Raw genomic sequence first — 23,701 nt, forward strand, 5'->3', positions numbered from 1 at the left:
AAATCTTCAATTATGCATAGTTCACGTTTAGCAATTTGTTCTCTTTGCATGTTTGTCAAGCAGTTAGGTTTTCAAGGCATATTTTTATATTTCTATCCTATTTAGTTTTTTTAATAATTATCTGGTGGTTTATTTCATGCATGGTGTGAAATAATTTATCTTAAATACAGTTGAATACCCTATTGCGGGTATCTTACCAGTCAACCATAGGGCAAATCTGGAATGTGTCAAAGTGGGTGCAGTGACAAAAAAAATGTTACCTCCTTTTCTACATAATTAGGCGTAGGACGCTGTCTTTTTAATTTCATTGTATGAAATCCAAAATCAACAATAATCGTCCTTTCACCGGTCTCCCTGATTGAAGTCGGTTTTTTTTTTCTTAAAAATTATTAAATAAACATATCTTCACAATTGGACGCGACAGAAACGATTTGACACGAGCGGAATCGATTCGGTCGATAAGTAGAGTCAAAGTCTATTGTATCGCTGGTAGGTATTTACTTAAATGCGGTCTTCAGCATAGGTATATTTAAACCTTTAAACATTTTACGAATGCCTACGTCCAAATGCAACAATGATATATTACTTATATTAGAATATCATTTCGTAATGCATACTGCCAATACTCATGTACAAATGCGGTATTATAAATATTTATAAACCATAAGTACAATAAACTCAGCTCGGCATGCATTTTGCATACCAATGTCACTTTAAATTGTGATTGGTCAATACATTTGAATGATTAACTTTGCAATTTGCAATATATAATTGTGATTTTGCATTATTATGTTTTTATTACTAAAGTTAAGGTCAAATCAGATGTTTAACGTAGGTATCTAGTTTTATTGATTTTTATAATATTATAATATATTATTTGCTTTTCGAAGGTTTTATTTATAATACATATAAACGTTGTTTAATGTTAGATAGATTAGGTAGAGTTTGCAATTAATCAGAAGTAAGTTTTAGTTCTAAGTTTAATTTTTGATACAAGCTTTTAAAGTTGACTGTACTTTTTTTTCCACGGGCATCTAATACTCATCTAGACAATTGTAACAATCCCAAATATAATTAGTTTGCGATGTTTTGTCACAGAGATCCCATGGCCACCTCCTGTGTCCATCGTGATGATGGACATCAGGATCAGCTCTTACACATATACAAAATGCAAAACTTCAGCTCAATCGGAAATCGGGAAGGGGGTTAAATTTGGCTTTCAAGTTTTTACCCACACTGACTTTACTATACGGCAAGTTAAATATGTAAAAGCTTGTAATGAACTAGCATGATGTTGTTTAGTAAGTAGTATGTAAAATATTCAAAGATTTTGTGAAATAAGTATTTATATGTAAGTACATATAAATACTTATTTCACAAAATCTTTGAATATTTTACATTTATTAAGTAATAATAATACTTTTTTTAAATTTAATATATGTATTAGCTTTGTGCGATGCGATTAGCTTTAATGTTTTCATATTCTAAGTCTTTAATAATCAGGTATTTTAGGTATCTATAACGATAAACAAACAAAAGGAGGTATGTGTGTAGTAGAAACGCATAAAAACAAAAAACACGTATTTCGAGAAAGACATGGCACAAACTTATTGTTTATTTTAAATGCACCTCGAAGTGTCATTATATAATCTTGTGGACACATCCGTGCATCGTACGCAACACATATAATATTTCCACTAGAATTTTATATAATATATTTATGTAAAAATCCGGTAAACTTTAGTTGTTTAGTGGTGTCGAAATATTTGGTAACAATATTTGATTTGACTTAATATGTGGTCAAATTAAAACCCAAATGAATTCAGAATAACCGGCCAAGAGCATGTCGGGCCACGCTCAGTGTAGGGTTCCGTAGTTACTCTTCCGTCACAATAAGCTAAACTGGAACTTAAAGTATAGTAAATTGTTAACCAAGGGATGAAACGGTACCTTTCACCTGAGTTAAACAAATAGGCAAATTTGCATAATCAGTACCTAATTAAAATAAGTCTTTTTACTATGAAGGGAAAACTTTTTGCGATAACTCAAAAACAGCTAAACTGATCATGTCCGCTATAGTTTTCATTTAATGTCTTTCTTAAGCTCTACTTCCACGATTATTTTCATATTTTTTAGACCTATGGTTCAAAAGTTAGAGGGGGGGGACACATTTTTTTTTTCTTTCGGAGCGATTATCTCCGAATAGATTCACTTTATCAAAAAATGTTTCTTGAAAACCCCTATTCGTTTTGAAAGACCTTTCCAACGATACCCCACACTCTAGGGTTGAAGCGAAAAAAAAAATTCACCCCCACTTTACGTGTAGGGGAGGAACCCTAAAAAAAATTTTTTTAAATTTTATTGTACGACTTTGTCGGCTTTATTGATTTATATATCCATGCCAAATTTCAGCTTTCTAGCACTAACGACCACGGAGCAAAGCCTCGGACAGACAGACAGACAGACGGACATGGTGAAACTATAAGGGTTCCGTTTTATGCCATTTGGCTACGGAACCCTAAAAAGGTATCTAATACAATAATAATACGTCTTAGAACCAACTACTGCTTTATGATTAAACTAAGTTATATTATTCCACTAGCGACACAAAACCTTCGTTTTGTAGAGTTGACTGGTAGAGAATGCCTTCTGGCATTAAGTCCGCCATTTGTACTCTTCATGTATTGTGCAATAAATAAAACCTTAACAAATTATTAGCGTACGGGCAAGTGGTGGCATTTTGAACAGAGCGGGCAATGGAGTCGCCTAGGTGCATTTTATGATTAAATGATTAACGATTACATGATTTTTTTGAAAACATATTTATTACACTTTTTAATTCTTATTCAAGTAGTGCCAAAGTTTTAAGACTAAAAATATTTTTTTTTAATGTCTGAATATAAGTAGGGGCAAAGGCGGTAGAAAAAGGAATTGAAAATTTGAGCTATAATCTAGAGAAAAAACGAGGGCCTGCCATTACCCAGAAATGGGACAATCATTAATTGGCTACATAAAAAATAATCAAATCATGTACCTACATTAATACTACATATTTATCACCGGGAAACTCACGTAGCTGGTATGTCAAAAATAATTATACCTACATAATTAAGAAAAATAATATGTAGTTACAAATTATAGTACTTATCTAAGTACTGCGATGTTTACCTAATTGCAAATGCCGACTGGGATATAGGATTCAAAATCCTCCTCATCGTGCTCACTTAAATTGGTGTGCATGTTGTAAAATGAATGAATTATTGCAACTTGCTCCATGTTCTTGGGGGTAAATTTGTTTCTTAATTTATTAAAAACCCATTTGTGTGCCTAAAATGATCGTTCAACATCTACTGATGCGTTGCAAGTTTTAGGGTAAACCTAACTCTGATGATATCGACATCCGGATTTCTATGTGTCACTTCCGTTCAAGCTTAATGTACTCCTTACTATGTCTATTCTCAGAAAACTTTCATCTATTGGAATTTTTATACATTCTGACTTCTCTATTGATTCATATAATTTGGTAAGATTCTTTTATAAAATTAAACTCGTCTCTTAAATTTCCATTCCTAAACAGTGCTTGAGCTTTTTTTATAGCAATGGGCTCGTTTGTGTTCAACTGCATTACGATGTTTCGAATAACATCAAAATGTTTATCGTAGTTAATACAAGTATTTAACCAGGTGCCCCATCTAGTTATTATAGGTTCTGGCGGTAAAGGCACATTTGTAGCGTGGTCCTTAAAAAACAGAACGCGATGGGGTGTCTTTAAGAAATTTTTCTTGACATTTGATATCACAGAATTCACTAATTTATGATCCGACCGTACCTGTTCTGCGACTCTGTGTAACCCATGAGCTAAGCAAGTTACGTGCTTTACTTTTCTGTAGTTTTTCTTTTAAATTTTGCCATCTGCAATCATGTACGCAGCACTATCAGTACAGAATATCAAAAAAATATTTAAATTTTCGTAGAAGTTGTCCTGCCACAAAAAATTTTAACTCTCGTCAACTACAGATGCAATTGTTTTAGCGTTTACAAGTTTGACAACTTTACATGCTAGTAAATAATGTAAATATGGTATTTATAATGCATCATCTAGTGATTTTACAATTACGTTTACCACGCAGTTGCCAACATCATCAAGCGTTAGACTACAAGCCATAAGTTAGAATCCAAAAAAATATTTCTTATTTTGTGAACTCTTGCACTATAAATTTTAGCAAGGTAATACCTTCTTAAGGCAGTCCCTTCAGGAAGCTTTCTGTTTTTGTCGAGATATTTTTCAAAGAACTTTCAAATTTCTGGGTGATTTACTCGTATCCAAGGGATCTTGCACGCAATTTGTTTGTCGTATCTACAGTTTATACATTTTTGGCCAGTAATCAATTAAGGTTGTATATGGTTAAAAAGTATATTGATTGAATGTGAGAGAGCAAGAGAAATGGATTTTATGAGTAAAGTAAATATCATATAAAGTTTGAATTTATTCATTCAATCATAAAAATTAGTAGATAATAACGACTCCATTTCCTGCTCTGTTTAAAATGCCACCACTTGTCTGTACAATACAAATTATACACCTAAACCTTCCTCAAGAATCATTCTGTTGATAGGTGAAAACCGCATGAAAAGCCGTTCAGTAGTTTTTGAGTTTATCGCGAACATACATACATAAACTTTATTTTATGTGTCAGTGATTCTAAATCACGATCTTAGACCTAATAAAACTTATCATTCCCAAACCAGTATTATATGATCTGTGCCCAAACTAAGTCGGTAACCGTTGAATTGGTAAACAGTGCACAAAAATTAAATATACTCGTAATTACATCGATTCTTATCAAAATTCCTAACAAATTGAACGCTACATTAACATCATTAAAACAAAATTCCGGCAGCTTTTTATACACTTTTTTCTTCAGACATGTTCCAAGAATCGCCCTTAGAGCAAATTGATCCGTCACGAGCCAGTGTGGCCAGTTCTGATTTAACATTTATTAAGGTTTTGCTCCTGTTCTGATATTACCTTTATATAGTTCATATCAGAAAATTCAAGCTTATGCTATTTGAGTCCGCGCGCGCGTTAGAATCAATATCGCGCATTCTCGGAATGTAAACATTCCGATATCAAAATAATGTTATTTTGTTATTATTCGCTATTGTATTTCGCTCGTAATTATTCGTACAAACAATGTATGGGCGCGAGCGAGATGCATCATACGCCTCAAAGTAGTTTCATTTGCAAATATATTTAATTGTAAAATCTAAGATAAAAACGTACCACTTACTTAGTTTGACATGCAAAACAGATGTCGTTGTACCGCGCCATATATTTTGTGGTCACTGAATTGTATGGAGCTATACAGCGCCATCTCGTTTACCTGTCAAATTCGAAGCACGAAATTGTCTTAGATTTTACACATCTTAATCAATGTATGGTTGGTTAGGCGTTTCGCTCGCACTTATTGATGCGCATGAGATGCACTGCTAGCCGTGTCAAGGTCATATCAGAACAAGATCAAAAGAATAACAAATTGTTAATTAGAATCGGCCCCAGTGGCATAAACACGTTTAGCGATTGTGTCTAATGACTGGAGCCTTGACTCCGCTGCGTGTTAACAATTCCGTAAATATGTTTTTAATTTTAGCTCCTTTGTCCACCGCAAAGTTACGTCGTCAGGATCTAATGACTCTAAGTTCATTAGTGTTTAAAACATTATTTAAAAAAAAAACTAAGTAAGTGTCACAATATTTAACACCTTGTTGTTACTTATATTGCTATAAATTAATTAAAGGGCCTCTTATTGGACCCAGTGTAGAACAAGTTGAGACTGTTGCTTTTTGTACACTTAATACATTTTCACTACCTACCAAGTTAACAGTCGCTTGAAATGGGCAAGCCGGTGGCAATGGAGTTTTATATACCTACGTCTTTCCTATAGCAGACCACCAAAGAGTGTGTAAATAATTTAATGTAGGTAACCAAACACTTAACAAATTTCGGTACCATACGACCATGAGTTAGACGAAAGGTATCCGAATTTTTCATTTAAATTTCAAGTATTATTAATGATAAAATGTGTTTGTTCATTGATAATACTTTATTCGTTGGAAACAAGAAGAAGAATGCAGAATAACAGAATGTAAAAAGAACATAAATCAACAATAAAACAATAGAATTCAATTACCTATGTTTACGAATAATGAAAAGGTACATTAATGTTAAAAAAATTGTAAAATTAATAGGAGATTTTTATAGAATTCAAAAATATAATAAAAAGGTGCGTCGTCCACAAGTATAAATAATACTTGTGGACGACGCACTTTTTTTATTAGCAAAGCTATTTTTAGTGAACTCGGCGAGACAAAAAATTAAACCCGGAAATTACTAATGTTTAGTAAGTACACTGAAGACGACAAGAAGCTACAATGAAACTATCTGAGACCGACACTATCAATTTCTAAAAACACCATCGGATGGCTAGCAGGCTGATTCCGTTTTAACTATTTGATAAGGTTTTGTTCCTATTTTGATACCACCTTGAGTCTTGCCATTAGGCATCTCACGCGCACCTATAAGTGCGGGCGAGATGCCTTTTGAGACGACTCCTGACTGCATTGCGTTAGCACCAATCAATGTTAGAGTGAAACCGGACGAGCGTAGCTTTTTGAGCTGTGAGTATTGCAATTACTGCTATATTCGGTTTCATACATATTCATGTTTCATTCACACGGCGTCACAAAATGAGTTGCTCATTTTCTGTGCTGTTGATTACGCGAGTGAAATGACACAACTCAAAAAATTACTTGCCTAATACCACCAATAATAATACCTAAGACAATGTGGTTTTTATAACAAACTACAACAATCTATGGGCAAATTGGCCTGAATTAAAGAATGTTATTTTATTATTTATTTTCAACCATATCAAATTTTGAAAATTCGATCGGCCTACAGCGAATGCACAAAAACTAGGAAGATATTACAAACCTGTGATTATTTTACAAATTACTGTCACGCGCGGAACGGTGCGGGCTATAAAAACAACTTGAATGCTCGCTGGAGTGTTGATTATTGAAAGTGTGAGGAATTTTTACATTATGCGTGCGTTCAAGAAAGTCACGTGTATATAATATAATTGACATTATTCATAATTAAATTTTATAGAAGACGTAATATAGTAGTAATATTTGACTATACCACTACGTTATGATCGCTACTATTTCCAAACTTATTTAGATATTTCTACTTTTACATAAATAATAAAATTTCTTTACTAATACTCACATACCCGCAAATATATAACAGCAAAAATCATATCGCATATCAGCAAAAGTATTACCTTAACCCCCCTGCATATATTTTCATAATATAAAATTAGGTACAATTATTCAGCACTTGACTATCTTTTTATACGATGCCTGAATTTATTACGTAATATCAAGTGGACACAAGAAAGGTGCCATAGTTTCAAAGCGGAGTTATTAAAAAATCGTGCCGGTTTTTTAGATTTTAATACGGATATTAATTTAAACAGCAATTTTAGGGATATTCTAGTAATTTAATCTATTCGAATCCAGATTTTTTAACTTTCGCTCGATAAAAAAATCACGAACATTGGTTAAAAACGAACTTTAAAAATTTGTAACAATGTATGCACAAAAGCTAAAATATGAAAATCGCGTCTAAAAGTTTATTTTTAGTTCTTTGATTACTTTTTTTTTTGTTAAAACTTACAACACATTAAAATTCATAATCATGATAGCCGCTGTCCCGAGCACGCTCAGTGTGAGAGAAGAACACGTACCTATGGGGTTTTAATGTCTTTTTTTTGCTCATACCCATCATCATCGCCGTCGTAAGACGTGGGTCGCCTAAAAGAGGGCCTATTCGAAGACCTCCGGAACGATTGTGCTCTGTCTTCACACAACGATTTACTGTGATTTTGATCAGGTCATAGGACCGTTTAGTATGGAATCTACCTAATAGATGCACTATTTTTTGCAGTTACATACAAGCGCTATTAAAATCACACAAAGCGGCACTTGTTGCAATACCAAGGCAATTTGGTTCAAAGCAACAAAGACGTCAATGAGATTTTAATTCTTTATACCAACACAATACATATAAATATTCTCAAATAGTTCAAGATCACTGCTTCACCTTCATGGTGTGAACTCGAATACCAACCATTGAAAACTAATGGCGCGCCTTACGACATTCACAACACAACTCGTTAGAATATGTGTTCTCGTATTGCTTGACTATTTAATTTTAATTCACCGCCTATTGTTAATATAATGATAATTACCTTCATTTCATGAAATCTTTGTCTGTTGTTTTGCGCATGAAAGTTCGAATTACGAGTATGAATCAGTATCTTGCGCAGCTTTTTTTAACGCACGAATTTCGATGAAAGATGCTTACTGTGTCGAAACATTGCTTTATTTCTTCTGTTTTAAAAGCGAGCTTCAATGTCGAAAGACATATTGGGTCCTTATTTATTAATGTTTTATTTAATAACGCGTGGAAAACTGAACTGTACCAACATTTTCCTGAAAGGCTACAGATACACTTATTTTTAGGGCTTGGGCATCCTAATGCTTTTAAAAGTACAACCTAAATTGCGTGGGTTTAATATTAGACTAAATGTGCCAGATCATTATGTACCTAATTTTCCATCAAAGACTCGGCTATTGAACTCGGCCCTAAGAATAGTAAACTGCCTTTTATAAACTGAAGTACCTCGTTTAGCCAAAACTTAATTGGCAAGTCGTGTTTTTTACGCAACACCATCAAACGGGTAATTTAGGCTCTTCCCACGCCTCCAAAGGCTCAAAAACAATACTATGCGAAAGGGACACACTTCGTCAGTGCCATGGGAATGAGGGAGATGAACCCTGTTCCCAACGGGGAAAAAATGGCGATTGTTTTAGACGTTTTCATTGTAGCGTCTTGACCTCGGATAAACAATAAAAGTGTCTGTTTTGTCTATTAGGTAGGGCTTAGTGATTAGCTGTGTCTTTGTTTACGTTTTCATTATTGGTAGGCAATTACTAAAGATTAACTTGAATACCTCTACCAATTATACGCAAAACGTATAAAACGGCAAGAGCGTGAGCACATGCCAGACTAGTGACAAACAATAACAATTAAATTCTCATTGCGGGCGAGCAGATCATAACAATTACTTTCGTAACCTTGTCTTGCTGCAATTAATTCTACACGCTTGTCCAGATAATTGTGGCTTGCAATATTTTTACAATAATGTCTAAAGAGAACTGGAACAGCAAAAACAATAAACTTAATCAGTAAAGCCACGAAACCTGAATCTCATAGAAATAAAACTATGATGGAGCCTGATAATAAGGCACGTGGGAGCGACAGGTTATTTTCTATGTCAATTCGAATTTAGAAACGAGTTTACTCATAGATGCCTTCGGAGTTTTACCGTTAATGTAAAAAGTGAGTCGTTTTAGTGACAATGGGTCAAGTAGCAGAGAATGTGAGCTAAGTAGTCCGCATATATTAACGACAAGTGGGCCTTTGGATTATATGTATAGGTGTGAGCTAATTACATAATATATTGAAGAAACATGACTAGCTGATTTAATTAGGGTCAGTTATTGTTTGCACGACACATATCAAGACAAGTTCAATGACAAGTTTATCACTGTTTTTGGTTCAAGAATCTACATTTCGTCGAAGGAATCGTTTTTTATAATTTTTATCACCCTTTAGTTTTGTGTAGGCGCCAAGTCGCATGTATCACATGTGTGTGTGTGTATATGTACCCGGACCATGATTACGTCGTAAGGATGTCTTATGTGTACAAAAATATTATCTTTCATTTTCCAGAGGAAGACTGGGCAGAGAGTACGGCATACATGATGCATGAGGCCTTCGACGCGTCTCCTCGCCGCGCCGCGTCGCCTCGTCATGCAGCATCGCCGCGTCGCACGGCGTCGCCTCATCGTGCGCCGTCGCCTCGTCGTGCAACATCGCCTCGCCGTACGTCGCCGCCTCGCCGCGCGTCACCACCGCGCCGCGCGCTGTCTCCGCGCCGATACGACCGTGGCTTCAATGACGACTTCACCGACCAGTTCCGTGACCAACTGGCGCCCTTCCGTGACCAGGCCGGCTTCGACCGCCACCACCGCCACGAGTCTCTTGAACGTGTCAAAGAAAAACAAGAGAAATACGACGACGCACCAAGCTACAGACGGCGGTACGCCGCAGAAACTAAACCGTCTAATCGAAGCATAGATCGAATAGAAGATCGCCGGTTCGGTAAACTAACAAGGGGCGCCAGCGAAGGAAGTCTAAAACTCGCCGAAGCCTCCCCAAAAGACCGGTTCCAAGTCGCAAAAGAAAAATTCAAGAACCTAGAGAGGGAAAGGTTCAACAGGGAACTAGAACAGCACATGGCTATCAGGAGGAGCATGTTGGAAAGGAATAGTCGCTCGACTTCTTCCCCTGAGGAAGAACGGAGAGACGAGCGGCAGCAGGAGCGTCACAGAGAATTGAGCTCTCGGCGAGAACCTGATCGTTCTCACCGGGATTTGGAGCGTTCTCACAGAGAGCCAGAGCGGTTCAAGGATCCGGATCGGATGCATGACATAGATAGGGATATACCGCATAGAGAAGTGGAGAGACTCCCACGCGTCGGTCGTAAACGTGACGACGTCAAACGATTCGAGTACGGAGCTGAGGATTATCTGGAAAGAATCGAACCAAAGCCGCATAGAGAGGACTTTGATAGATACAGGGAGAGGAGGGAACTAGATCGGCGTATAGACGAGGATGAAATAATTGAGCCAGTCATTGAAGACAGGAGGAGAGACTGGAGTGACAGGCAAAGGGCATTCAGCCGCTCGCGGTTGCTAGACGACCAGAGGCAGTCGTACGCGGAGGGCGACAGGGACCGCTACTACGACAGGGACTACCGAGATTACCGCGACCTGTCGGACCGGCAGCCCGCGAAGTTCCGCCACAGTTACGCCGAGCCCATCCCGCGCGGCCGCCTCGGAACAGTCAGACCTTACTGAAATGCCATAATAGGATAGCGTGCTTTTATGACCTGAGGAAATAAATGAGATTTAATTATTGTTTATTGTTAATTTACTGTATTGTGCAGTAAATTGACGGTAGATTTTATCGAGTAAAGCTAAGCGGCCTGTAGATGTTGTTAAATTTACCTAGACTCTATAAAAAGATGTGGGAAAGACCCTTCTTCATGCAGAAGGGACACTCGCATATCTTTTTATAGAGTATTTCGTCATGCAGTGTGCTAAATATATATTACTTGAAAGGCAGCTTTATAGAAAAAAACGATAGGATTATCCGTCAGACTGGGAGGCACAAATCATGTAGGTATCTATTTAGAAGTTGTTTTAGTCATTTTAAAATATATTGTTCGTAGACTATGATATGAATTGAAATATTATTTATAAATACTCAGTTGCCTGCACCAAATTATAATACTTACCGATACCGAAAGTTGCATCGCAATGATTTTTTCAACACACTTGCTCAAAACGGCGTTTTTATTCCACCGATTTTTGGCTTATAATCCTAGATATTAAACACGCGTGCTTTTTTCAGTATATTATACCACTCGTGCTTTTTCATTATATTATCCAAGTGAGTTAAGAAGGTAACTGATTGCTAATAATATGTATGGAAACGGAGCCTTCTTAAATTGGTCGAGTAGATTTTACAACGTGGACTGGCGGTAGCCGGCGCCCCGCCCGCCGCCGGGGCCCGCGGCGAGCCGGCCGGGCGGCGGCGGGGCGAGGGGCGGCAGGCAATATGACAGATGCAAGACTGCATACTGATTTCATTACTAAATTTTGATTAATATGAAAGTTTCTTATTTCCTGGCAAGTGTGTTGATAAACGTCGTATGAAACGCGTGTGCTATGGTCATTACACACATCGGCTTTCTTATTGCGCGCGAGCTGTAAGCGAGCGACCATAGCACACTTGTATCATAATGTACTATTCAAGTGTATTCATACTGTGTCTTATCATGTAAACAAACATGACGTTCCAACCATACGATTTATAGACAATCTAGACATCGTAATATCAGGTGATCCGTTTGTTACTGAGATTATTGATTAAAATTTTAGTAGAAATTATATTTTTCTGTAGTTATTTCAATACTTTGTGAGTTATTAAATATGATAAAACGGGTCACTCACGTATTTTAAGTCGAACACGCTCGACATGTTTCACTTTGTGAGTTTCTTTAAGTAAGTATACAACAACATTTTAAGTGATAATTATTATATAAATCATTTTAAGAGAAAAGTGTGATAATATCTCGAGAAGTATTTGTTTACATGATAGGACAAGTAAGGATGAACACACTTACGATACGATAAAAAATGTGTTGGTGCTACAACTAAAACAATGATAATAATAATATATTTCCTGTATATAAATAACAATTATTAGTTAGTTTTAAATACATTTATATTATTAAACAACCAATCGCTAAACATATCGACATTATCAAATTTTGCATTAATTATATGAGATTTTTAGCATGTTTTTGTAATCGATATCATAATTTTTTTTAAATAGTTTATCTACAAAATTTGACTAAATGTGATAAAAATCATTGTATGAAAACTATGGAATGTACCTTATAATTTTTTTTAAGTCTGACATTATAAAACTAACACTTGACCAGCCGGCCTAGCCAAGGTGACAATCGCTATCACTTTCACAACGAAACGCTTTGGCTCTATCACTCTTCCATATCAGTGAGACACCAATGGAAACCTAAACGAAACAAAAAATCACATCATTTCATTTAAGTTTCGATTGGCATTTTTTTTAAACGTTATCATTTTGCCTCCATAAATGTTTGACAAAATCTGCGCTGAAGAAAGATCTGTCTAACGTGTACGTGTGTGGCGCGGGTGCACTGAGCAGGTGAGCGGTTTAACGAAAAATAGTATGAGCAACGCTAACTGGCGCGGACGCGTGCGACGGCTTTTACCTACAATGACACCCGCGCGCGTCCGCCCGCTCCGTGCACCCGTGCCAGCTAGCGGACGCCCTAAAAGCATAATTATACTGAAACACCAAGGTTTAATGTTAAGTGTATTTTAAGGTAAAGAGGGGCAATTGTTTTTTGAGTATATGTTCGATAATTTTACAGCATTTTCTGTGCCGATGTATTAAAACGCCAAGTTTCTTGCTGGTCCCAATTTGGGATACCCTCCTACAATTTAGGAGGGATTTAAATCTTCTCGGGTGAACGGTGAAGCGTTAGAGCCGGCGTAGCTTTATTTGACGTTCATAAGCGCATTGTAATATGCCTACTTGAAAAATAATTTATCTTTAACTAAAACAGTAAAATTGCAGTCAGTAAAACCTCATTTGCATTTAAAATATGATTATAATAAATGTGTTCCTGTGTCTTGCATGTGGATAAATTCGGCTACACGTTGCTTTTCTTTACCTTAAACATACAGAAACAATGACTAGATATCACACTTGTGTCCATGGATATCACAATAACCTAAGCACCTAAAATGGCGAATTGATTTAATTTTAAGTAAACACAAATCTTCCAATCATTTAGCGCGCATAGGTTAATTTGATATCGACACGTTAAACAACTGAGATATTATCTCAAAAACTTGTTAATTATTGTATTGTAATATACGTGTGTTAAAGTAAGCATAAGATAGAAGACTATATTGTTCCAGTGACGTCACATCACTTGTTTATCTGACCCGTCCATACATTTAATGATTGTAAAATATTAATAAATAAAGTTAATTCCATGTATGTTTTATTTACCATTACCATAAGCAAATTATTGGTTAATAATATTGAAACCAATTGAAGTAGCTATTAAATATGGAGGATGAATTAGACATCAAGTATTACAGCATAAAGCGGTAGAAATTTTAGATTTCGGTGAAATGTTAAAAATACTCATAATTTTTCTCATAAAATGTCCTATGATTAGTGCCGTTAACATAGTTAGGTATGGTATAGAAGGTATGGTCACATTGGTACATTGCACATTGGTTACCTCTAATTAGTAATTGAGAGATAGTTTACATCTACAAACATCTGATAAATCTGATTTGCTAACTTATCATAAAAAGCTTGCTATGTTGAAATTATAATCATCCTTCAATTGGGCGGCATGTTTTATCCACTTTGTTTTCTTATAGAAGAAAGAAAATTGGATTTAAATCATCGGTCACAAACTAGAACGTCTCTTTAGGTATGAGGAATTCTAAATGAGGAGGCAGAAGAACGGTCAAAATGTTTATTACCACAACCAGCTCAGTTGGTAAAAATGGGTATAATAACGTGGTTCGCGCCAATACTTTATATAAGGATCGGATTCCGCAAGTCGTTCGTAGCCAGAGTACTCCCCTGACGGTGCCGAGGTGGTAGGCGCCGACTTTTCTGATCGGCGCTGAGTTCAGCGCAGCTGCAAACTACGTGGCGCTGAGTCGGGGAAAGGGCCAGAAGCACGCCAGTAGTAAAACGGCAAGCGGGCGGCAAGCAGGAAGCCAATAAAAAGTCACTCTGGACTTTGGGTCTATTGACCGTCATCATGATATTACAAGATCGGCTATTGAAATGCGTCAGTCAGAAAAACGGGTGTGACGAAATCACACAAAATAACTGATTCATAAGGGTCTGTGACCCTAGTTTGATACACTACACTAAAATAGTTATTTACGATACAAGTGCAGAAAATAGGAAATTCGCAACCAGTGGTGATAAATTAAAACATGACCGAACGGAGTGTTTTAAATCGACACGAGTTGCGAATAACCTATTCGCACGTGTATCGTACAACGTTTTACAGTACATATGGCTCTTTAAAGTTTCTACATACCTATGCACGGAAAGTGAGTGAAATACCCACGCGTGCGGGAAAATAGCACCATATGTACTGTAAAATATGTTCTAATGATGTGGATGCTTTGTAATCAGTTCAGATAAGGACCAAAGTATGCCTCAAGAATTACTTGCAAAATAGACAATCCCACATAGGTATTTTTCCAATCTAATTATCTATTCAGTCTAATTTCAATTAAGTAGGCAGAGCAATGCTCGTTAGACACACCTTATGCCCCAAATAACATCCCTAAACGGTCGGCCATGTATGTTGGTATGCTGCAATTTCCCTCGATTAAAGGTCTAATTTAAAAGTAGTTTGACTAACTTGAGCGTAAAAACCTATTAGTGAATTAATGGAACCTAGATGCCTGTCAGAAATGCTAAATTAGGCAAGTAAAGAATTCTATGGTTTTTAGGGTTCCGTAGTCAACTAGGAACCCTTATAGTTTCGCCATGTCCGTCTGTCTGTCTGTCTGTCCGAGGCTTTGCTCCGTGGTCGTTAGTGCTAGAAAGCTGAAATTTGGCATGGATATATAAATCAATAAAGCCGACAAAGTCGTACAATAAAATCTAAAAATTTAATTTGTTTTAGGGTACCTCCCCTACACGTAAAGTGGGAGTGAATTTTTTTTTTGCTTCAACCCTAGAGTGTGGGGTATCGTTGGAAAGGTCTTTCAAAACTAATAGGGGTTTTCAAGAAACATCTTTTGATAAAATGAATATATTCGGAGATAATCGCTCCGAAAGAAAAAAAAATGTGTCATCCCCCCTCTAACTTTTGAACCATAGGTCCAAAAAATATGAAAAAAATCGTGGAAGTAGAGCTTCAGAAAGACATTAAATGAAAACTATAGCGGACATGATCAGTTTAGCTGTTTTTGAGTTATCGCAAAAAGTTTTCCCTTCATAGTAAAAAGACTTACTTTAATTAGATACTGATTATGCAAATTTGCCTATTTGTTTAACTCGGGTGAAAGGTGCCGTTTCATCCCTTGGTTAACAATTTACTATACTTTAAGCTCCAGTTTAGCTTATTGAGACGGAAGAGTAACTACGGAGCCCTACACTGAGCGTGGCCCGACATGCTCTTGGCCGGTTATTAATACCTACTGTGTAACTAATCCATATAAAGCGCAAGGTATTTACTCTTAATTTTTCATAAAAAATGAGATAAATGATCTGATATATGAATAAAAATTGCATCCCTGTATTATACTTAGTTTACCTACAAGGAAGAAGTACTCGTATCATATTGACCCTGTTTCGTAGTGACCCTGCATAGGCACCAGGACTATCGGCATCATAGGATGGGAGGAGGAGGAGGATGCCGATGGTCCTGGGTTCGAAAACTGGTAAGGTCATTTATTTGTGTGATGCGCAGAGATATTTGTTCCTGAGTCATGGATATTTTCTATATATTTAAGTATTTGTATATTATATATGTCGTTGTCTGAGTTCTCACAACACAAGCCTTCTTGGCTTACCGTGGGACTAAGTCAATTTGTGTAAGAATGGCCTATAATATTTAGTTATATATTTTATTTATTTACAAATACTTAGGTGGCTAATTTTAGCGTAGTTTTAACTACCTAAAACCTACCCTTACCTTACCTTACCTTAGATTTTAGCTACCTTAGGTTTCAAACGAATAGAAATATCTCGATAATATCATGGATTGTCGTCAATATATCAATTAAACATTATAAAAGAAAGCACGAAGTGATACGGTAGGTAGGTACAGCTGCATAAAATTGAACTAGAAGGCACTTTGTGACGACGTAAGCGTTGGAAGGTAACTAGACGGTTTTTAGGGTTCCGTAGCCAAATGGCATAAAACGGAACCCTTATAGTTTCGCCATGTCCGTCTGTCTGTCTGTCTGTCTGTCTGTCTGTCCGAGGCTTTGCTCCGTGGTCGTTAGTGCTAGAAAGCTGAAATTTGGCATGAATATATAAATCAATAAAGCCGAAAAAGTCGTACAATAAAATCTAAAAATTTAATTTTTTTAGGGTACCTCCCCTACACGTAAAGTGGGGGTGTTTTTTTTTTCGCTTCAACCCTAGAGTGTGGGGTATCATTGGAAAGGTCTTTCAAAACTAATAGGGGTTTTCAAGAAACATTTTTTGATAGAGTGAATATATTCGGAGATAATCGCTCCGAAAGAAAAAAAAATGTGTCCCCCCCCCCTCTAATTTTCAATCATAGGTCCAAAAAATATGAAAAAAATCGTGGAAGTAGAGCTTAAGAAAGACATTAAATGAAAAATATAGCGGACATGATCAGTTTAGCTGTTTTTGAGTTATCGCAAAAAGTTTTCCCTTCATAGTAAAAAGACTTACTTTAATTAGGTACTGATTATGCAAATTTGCCTATTTGTTTAACTCGGGTGAAAGGTACCGTTTCATCCCTTGGTTAACAATTTACTATACTTTAAGCTCCAGTTTAGCTTATTGTGACCGAAGAGTAACTACGGAACCCTACACTGAGCGTGGCCCGACATGCTTTTGGCCGATTTTTAAACCTTAACACAGCACAATCTAGTACCGCTGAAATAACAAGATCATACAGCCGTCTAGTTTTGGTGTCAAAACTGCGGCTACAATATTTTGCACCACTTTATGCTATTCAAAGTGAACAGATCATAGATGGTAGGAATTCTAGGAACCTATAAATGTGCAATACGCGTGCGCCCGTGAGGGACATAACATACGCAAGGCGACAAAATTAAAAACACGTTTTAATATTCCTGACAAACTAACATACCAAAATCAACGGATCCCTTTGTTTGGCATAATTATTGAAAGTCATAATGTAATGATAGTCATATTATCATTAGTCATAACTCTGAAACCGTTAACTTTTCAGGAATTTCCTTAGGTTATACTATAGATAGGTTAGGTTAGGTTAGGTTTGATTTATGGCAATCCTGAAAAGTTACGCGTTTCTGAGAAAAACCAATTATAGCTAGCAAAAATGCAGACAAACAATACTCGTATATTATGACTTTATGGGAAACAATAGACCTCAAAATCAACCTACTTAATTTGGTCGGGTTATTTGTTAAACCATAAACCTCAAATGCTCAAATTAAAAAAAAATGAGACTGTGACAAGGACAAACAATAATAGCGCTTTCTCTGCTACTCCTACAAAAAGATACATCACACTATCCCGTTCGGTCATTTCTCCCCAACGCTCATGCCTGATCCAGTTATACTAGATTCATGGAACAGATGAATCGGGTTTACGTGAAAAAAACAATACACATTCATAAGTAAGATTTATTAAAAAACTCAGTAAACAAATTATTTACATCATAATATTGCATCTGGCGAGTGAGCCAGCACTTATCATACGAGCAGTAAATATTGCACTAAAATTGCACAGTTACATGGTAAAAAATGCACGACCGCCTATCGGCCCCTTCCAACGTTTGGCCAACGCTGCCAACATTGCCCCCAAAGTTGGTGTAGGAGCTTACCAACCTTAGGATCAATATAAAGGAGCCGGTAACGTTAACCCAAAAGCCAAAAAAAAACGCTCCAAGCGAATTCGCTTGACATTGATGCTAGCAGCATCTACAACATTTGTTTTTCGCATTTGTATGTCATTGCTGTCGACATCAACGTCGAACCAGTTTGCTCCGAGTGTTTTTTTTATGTGGCCGAGGCATAAAAATAAGCTTATTTGCTAACGTACAGTATTTTTTACAAGTCCATTACCATTGTCCATTTACCGAAGTGATGGTGTAAATTCAAGACAGCGCGCATAGAATGAAATAAATGAATACCATCTTCTCTCAATGAGAGCTGGCTTGTCTCATAACTACAGTGTGAACTCCATATAACGACACTTGATATAACGTTTCACTATCGAGAACATCGACAATTTTTGGTCTAGTTGGTTTACTTTAATATTAACTTCTCTATATTTAACGAAAACTCTCTATAACATCAAAAAGTGGCCGGACCCTTGAGTGTCGCTATTTAGAGATTACACTTTTAACACGAAAAGGTACAGATTATGGAAGGCAGAGGTAAATAATACAATCTCCATAGGCAGAGCTGTTGCAAGTGTCCAGCTGTCAGCTATAAATAATAGTTCATAATATCTCCAGAGTAGCGCTAAAGTAGCTAAGAACCTAGGCGTTATTGACGTAGTGAAGTGCGCTGGCTATTACTATTACTAGGTTTTTTTACCGAATACTTTTTGGTGCATGGAGATTGTTGTATTCCTTACCTCTACCTTACATAGTGCAGATATTATCAATTTTTGGTGTATTCAATCCATGCACGCCAATTTAACCGGGTTTTTTGTTCTTTAACAATATCATTGAAACTGCGTCATTTTATTCACTTATCCGATAGTAATATCGATTTTCTGATTTATTGAGGAAATGTCGTCGTAAGCACTTAAAAAGTTGACTGTAAATTAATTCATAAGAAAGTACATAAAAGTGTACCTTATTCTCAAAAAATATTACACATCACCCGTGTATATTATAAATAAATTGACTCAAAAATATTTCACCTATGTATAATAAGGTTATTTCCAACAATAAATAACTGCATACATAGTTCTAATCACTTATATCGATATACTTAAAATCCTTATTTATATAATAAGGTGGTATACGCATGAGATAGGTTTGAAGTTTTGGGACAGCCAGCAGAATAAGTCATGGTCAAAATTATACGCAATATGCGAAGAGCTTTTGCAGATTGTTTTGAGTATATTCTTCTTTTTGCATTTTTATTGATATCTGTACAGATTTTAGCTCTTATGTTAAATCACATTTTAATGATGAAGGTTTAATTCATTCAACAAACACTGGCATCTTAGATGACTTACGCTATTTATCTTAATATAGTTCTTATTTTAATATCAGTAGTGCCAGAATGAGACCCGCTAATATTAAAATAAAATTACTAATTATTAAGTTAAGATGAACGGATTTTTTTTTATAACATTTGGTACAATTCAAGTACACGCCAATTAGATAATATATAAACGGCTACAGAAACGAAACTTATATACATTTACTAAACAAATTAATTACTAGATTACCACAAACAAACACATTGTTCCTAATAGGCATTTTTCATTATTTATGCGCCTAGCCATTTTGAGAAACTATATTCTTAAGCGCTGGTTGCTGTAACAAGAATTGTACCAACTGTACAAAACGTTTTATCAACATTGTTATCTATATTTGACAAACTCAAAGTAAATTAAATAAGTTTTCAAGTTCAGTACCAAAAATCATCAGGCGCACCGTGTCTTTGCATGGCATCCACTAAGATCGTTACAAAACCCCAAAGATGATCGAACGTATTAGTCCCTTAAGCGCGCGGTTGTTTCATGCAATAAACGCAGCGTTCAACGCGATGCTTTTGGCACACATCATTTTACACCAGATAATCTAATGACCATACATTGTTTTACGCGGTAAAGGCAGCGGTAAGCGCATTGTCATTCTTCCTACATTCCGTTGATCGTGCGTTCAACGCTACGTTTATCACATAAAACAACCGGACGCTTTAAGGTCCTCCAAGTGATTGTACAATAAGTACCTCTAGATATAAATAGGTATTGGCCGGGTTTAATTTTGATTATTACTATCACTCGAGCATCAGACAAACGGTGGGGTGACAAATCACAGTGGGGGGTCTCTGAAAAAAAACTTTACCAATAAATGTGATACTTACTCAACGGATGCCCCGCTTAAAACAAGTCCAGTTCCACGCCTAGAGCTTTCGTAACACACCGAACCTATTCCATAATTACCGCCAACCGACAAACCATCCTGACCCTCCGCCCCCTCAATCATGGCAAATATCCGAGCGTGTCCTCAAGGCTCGCGTTCCTGCTGAGCGGGCGGTGGTCAAACATGCGCGCGAGCGGGGCGCGGGCGGGCGCGGGCGCGGGCGGCAGCGGCGGCGGCCGCGCGCGCCGCGACCCGCCCATCAGCGAGCGCACGTCCGTGCGCTGCGAGAGCCGAACGTCCGCGAACAGGGCGGCCATCTCGGCGGACTTCTTCACGCTCAGGGCGTCTTGGGAACCGGCACCGGTGCTTCTCACTGGAAACATAATATATAATTTGAAGTCGAGGTTGGGCATTGATATTTAGAGATAAGTAGTCTTATTTACATACGAGGTATTTTAGATACATGGACCCTGGAAATGGTGTAGCAAAATAAGAATTACACAATATCACACTCGTGTGTGTTATATTTACCAAACACGAGTGTGATATTGTGTAATCGACGAATCAATAGAGAATAACAAGGTATAACAGTAAAAAAGCCTGTTGAGGCAGCCGCTGGTATTCGAGTGCCAGGCGATCTAGTTAGCGCTCACGCCAGCTGCGCTCAGAGCAGTGCCACTTGCGTTGCTCGACATCTATCTAGTGTGAAGTGAGGTACCTGTGAGGCGCTGTAGGTTACGCGAGGCGGGCCGTGTGTCGCGGGCCTTGTTCTGCAGCAGCAGCTCGTAGTCAAGCGCCAGGCTATCCGAGCTGCGCGCTCGCCGGCTGCGCTCTGAACGTCTTGATTTGGAAGTGGCGCTCGATCTATAAACGAAAATAATTTGTAATGCTAAAACACACATTGATAACCGGCATATTGGACGACAAGCATCTTATCCCAGACGAGGGTCCGGTCAGGCGTACAGATATCTACAGATACCGAAACATAAAAACACAACACAAACACAAAAAAGTAGTTAGTGTAGCACACTACAAACTCTCCAAAGATGATATATCAAATATTCAAAAATAACATTTTCAATGCGTCTGGGTTAGCCTTGTTCATACCTATTTCAAATTTTAAATCGTTTGCATAAAAACCTAGTTCACGATTTTTAGCGATGTATCGGATAGCCGGGCGGACAGAGTCGCACCATTTTGATTCTTCAGCGACTTTTTTTTAAGGAGCGGTACCTCCTGGCACAAAAAAAGCAAACAAAGCTTAAAAGAAGGTTTCAATCACTAACTTTACGATGATTATTGTGAAAGTAAAATAAACATTTTTTTTTTACTTTTTTGGCAAGGAACGGAAAAAGAAGCTGTACACCAAACTTGTAACAAAATAAGTAACTAAACTGGGTGCATAGACAAGATGCCAATCGTTAACGATTCGTAGCGAACGGAACACAACTGTCTCTGTTGCACTAATAAGGATGAGTGATAGAGAGAGATAACTACACTACGCTACGGAGCGTGAACGATTGGCATCTTGTCTACGCGCCCTTATCACGCTCATTATAACAAATACTGAGGATCAATACCTCTCTAATAAATCGGCCGGCTGATTCTTATCTATAATATAACATCACTCTGATAATTTGGTTACGAAACGCAGGATTTACAAAATTAAATGTTACCGAAACAGGCAAGCTTATGTGTGAAAAAAAAGAAAAAAGTCTTATGCTTAAAGATAAAAGGCACGCTCTTCATAAAAGTATTGGGTTTGGTTGGAGTGGAATTCTACCAGCATTGAATAGAGTAAAACATTATTTGACGAATATGCAAACAGCAAAACGATACATGCAGTACATGAATTCACTTCTTTGCAAACTGACAAAAAAAAACACAGTGTTTGGTTAATATGTTCTAACAAAAAGCAAAGATTTATTGATTGCATTACAGTGCATTCTGTCTCGGCTTTCAAACTAGAGGGCAATCAATGACTAACAGTTTGTCTAACTAATCGTCTTTTTAAGGAGACCAACCCACCATTTGATTATTTAATATCAAGAGATGTTGTTTTACCTGGATTTTGTCTGGTAGGAAGCGTAGCGCTCGCGTTGGTACTCGGCCGCGCAGTAGCACTTGTTGCTGTCGGCGCACGACTCGGAGTCGCACGAGCAGTAGCTGAAGTCGCCATCGTAAACGTCCCTGGAATCAATATCACAGGTATGAACATTTTGAAATAAGAAATTAGGGCCGGCGACGCGCATTTAACTCATCTGAACACACACACACACACACACACACACACATACATATAGACACATGTACGTATGCTACGGAGACTGCTTACCATCAGCCGGGCCGTATGCTTCATTGCCACCGACGTAGTACAAAAAAATAGAGTAACTTACCGAAAATCAACGAGCATTCTTTAAATAAATCTACGCATTCATAAATTAATATGTATTTACATAGTATGTACTTACAAGTTTACAATATGAGGATTAATTCTTTGGTAATTATTAACATATCGCGCCGCCTTAATTGGCGCTTTTTAGAGCAATTCCTCAATATGCACCTATGTTGAAATTATATAGTCACTAAAGACACTAATTTTAGCAATTCCTAGATAGTAGGTACTATTGTTAGTGTAGCAACTGACAGTTTAACTTATAACAATTCTAAGAATGCTTAGATTTCCGAAATGAATAGCTCCAAGTCACCTAACGCGACCAGCGACTTCGCGTCTTCTAATCAAGATACCTGAGGCCTGAGACATATATCTAGCAATCGCTCAAGCGGAAAAGTAGACAAGATTTTGAAATCGACACGTTTTTATCCCAAGAATCCCGCCGTGATTAGGAAATTAAGAATTCATAGTCAACTGTAAATAATTATAATTTGGTTCAGTTAATCATGAGGCGTCGCAGGCCGCGGACGTGCTACGCTCTGATAATCAGCACACACATTTCATTTCTACACCAGCATGAGTTATAAATAATGAATCGTAATCAATAATAAACAAGGTACAGAATCCGGTGATACGTCTAAGACGGAAAATGTAATTAAGCTCGCACAATCACTTCGCGCAGATGCGCCTCTATTAGAGTTAAATGAAA

At 37.1% G+C, this 23,701-nt stretch overlaps 2 protein-coding genes across 5 annotated transcripts in view; one reads left to right on the plus strand and one right to left on the minus strand.

The window, feature by feature from the left end:
• The window catches only part of LOC133529162 (zinc finger CCCH domain-containing protein 13), a 115,712-nt gene extending 101,903 nt beyond the window's left edge, over positions 1 to 13,809 (plus strand). For all 4 annotated transcript variants that reach the window (XM_061866807.1, XM_061866808.1, XM_061866809.1 and 1 more), the window contains exon 8: positions 9,863 to 13,809. In XM_061866807.1, coding sequence (XP_061722791.1) covers positions 9,863 to 11,052 — 1,190 coding nt within the window. In that variant the 3' untranslated portion in view covers positions 11,053 to 13,809. The remainder of the gene's footprint in view (positions 1 to 9,862) is intronic.
• A 4,348-nt stretch (positions 13,810 to 18,157) lies between these two features.
• The window catches only part of LOC133528974 (uncharacterized), a 65,327-nt gene continuing 59,783 nt past the window's right edge, over positions 18,158 to 23,701 (minus strand). The window contains exons 6-8 of the mRNA XM_061866515.1: positions 22,662 to 22,787; positions 21,316 to 21,461; positions 18,158 to 20,970 (exon numbers count right to left, since the gene is read on the minus strand). Coding sequence (XP_061722499.1) covers positions 20,717 to 20,970; positions 21,316 to 21,461; positions 22,662 to 22,787 — 526 coding nt within the window. The 3' untranslated portion in view covers positions 18,158 to 20,716. The remainder of the gene's footprint in view (positions 20,971 to 21,315; positions 21,462 to 22,661; positions 22,788 to 23,701) is intronic.

Source organism: Cydia pomonella, chromosome 20 (genome assembly GCF_033807575.1).
Source record: "Cydia pomonella isolate Wapato2018A chromosome 20, ilCydPomo1, whole genome shotgun sequence".
Lineage (NCBI taxonomy): Eukaryota > Metazoa > Arthropoda > Insecta > Lepidoptera > Tortricidae > Cydia > Cydia pomonella.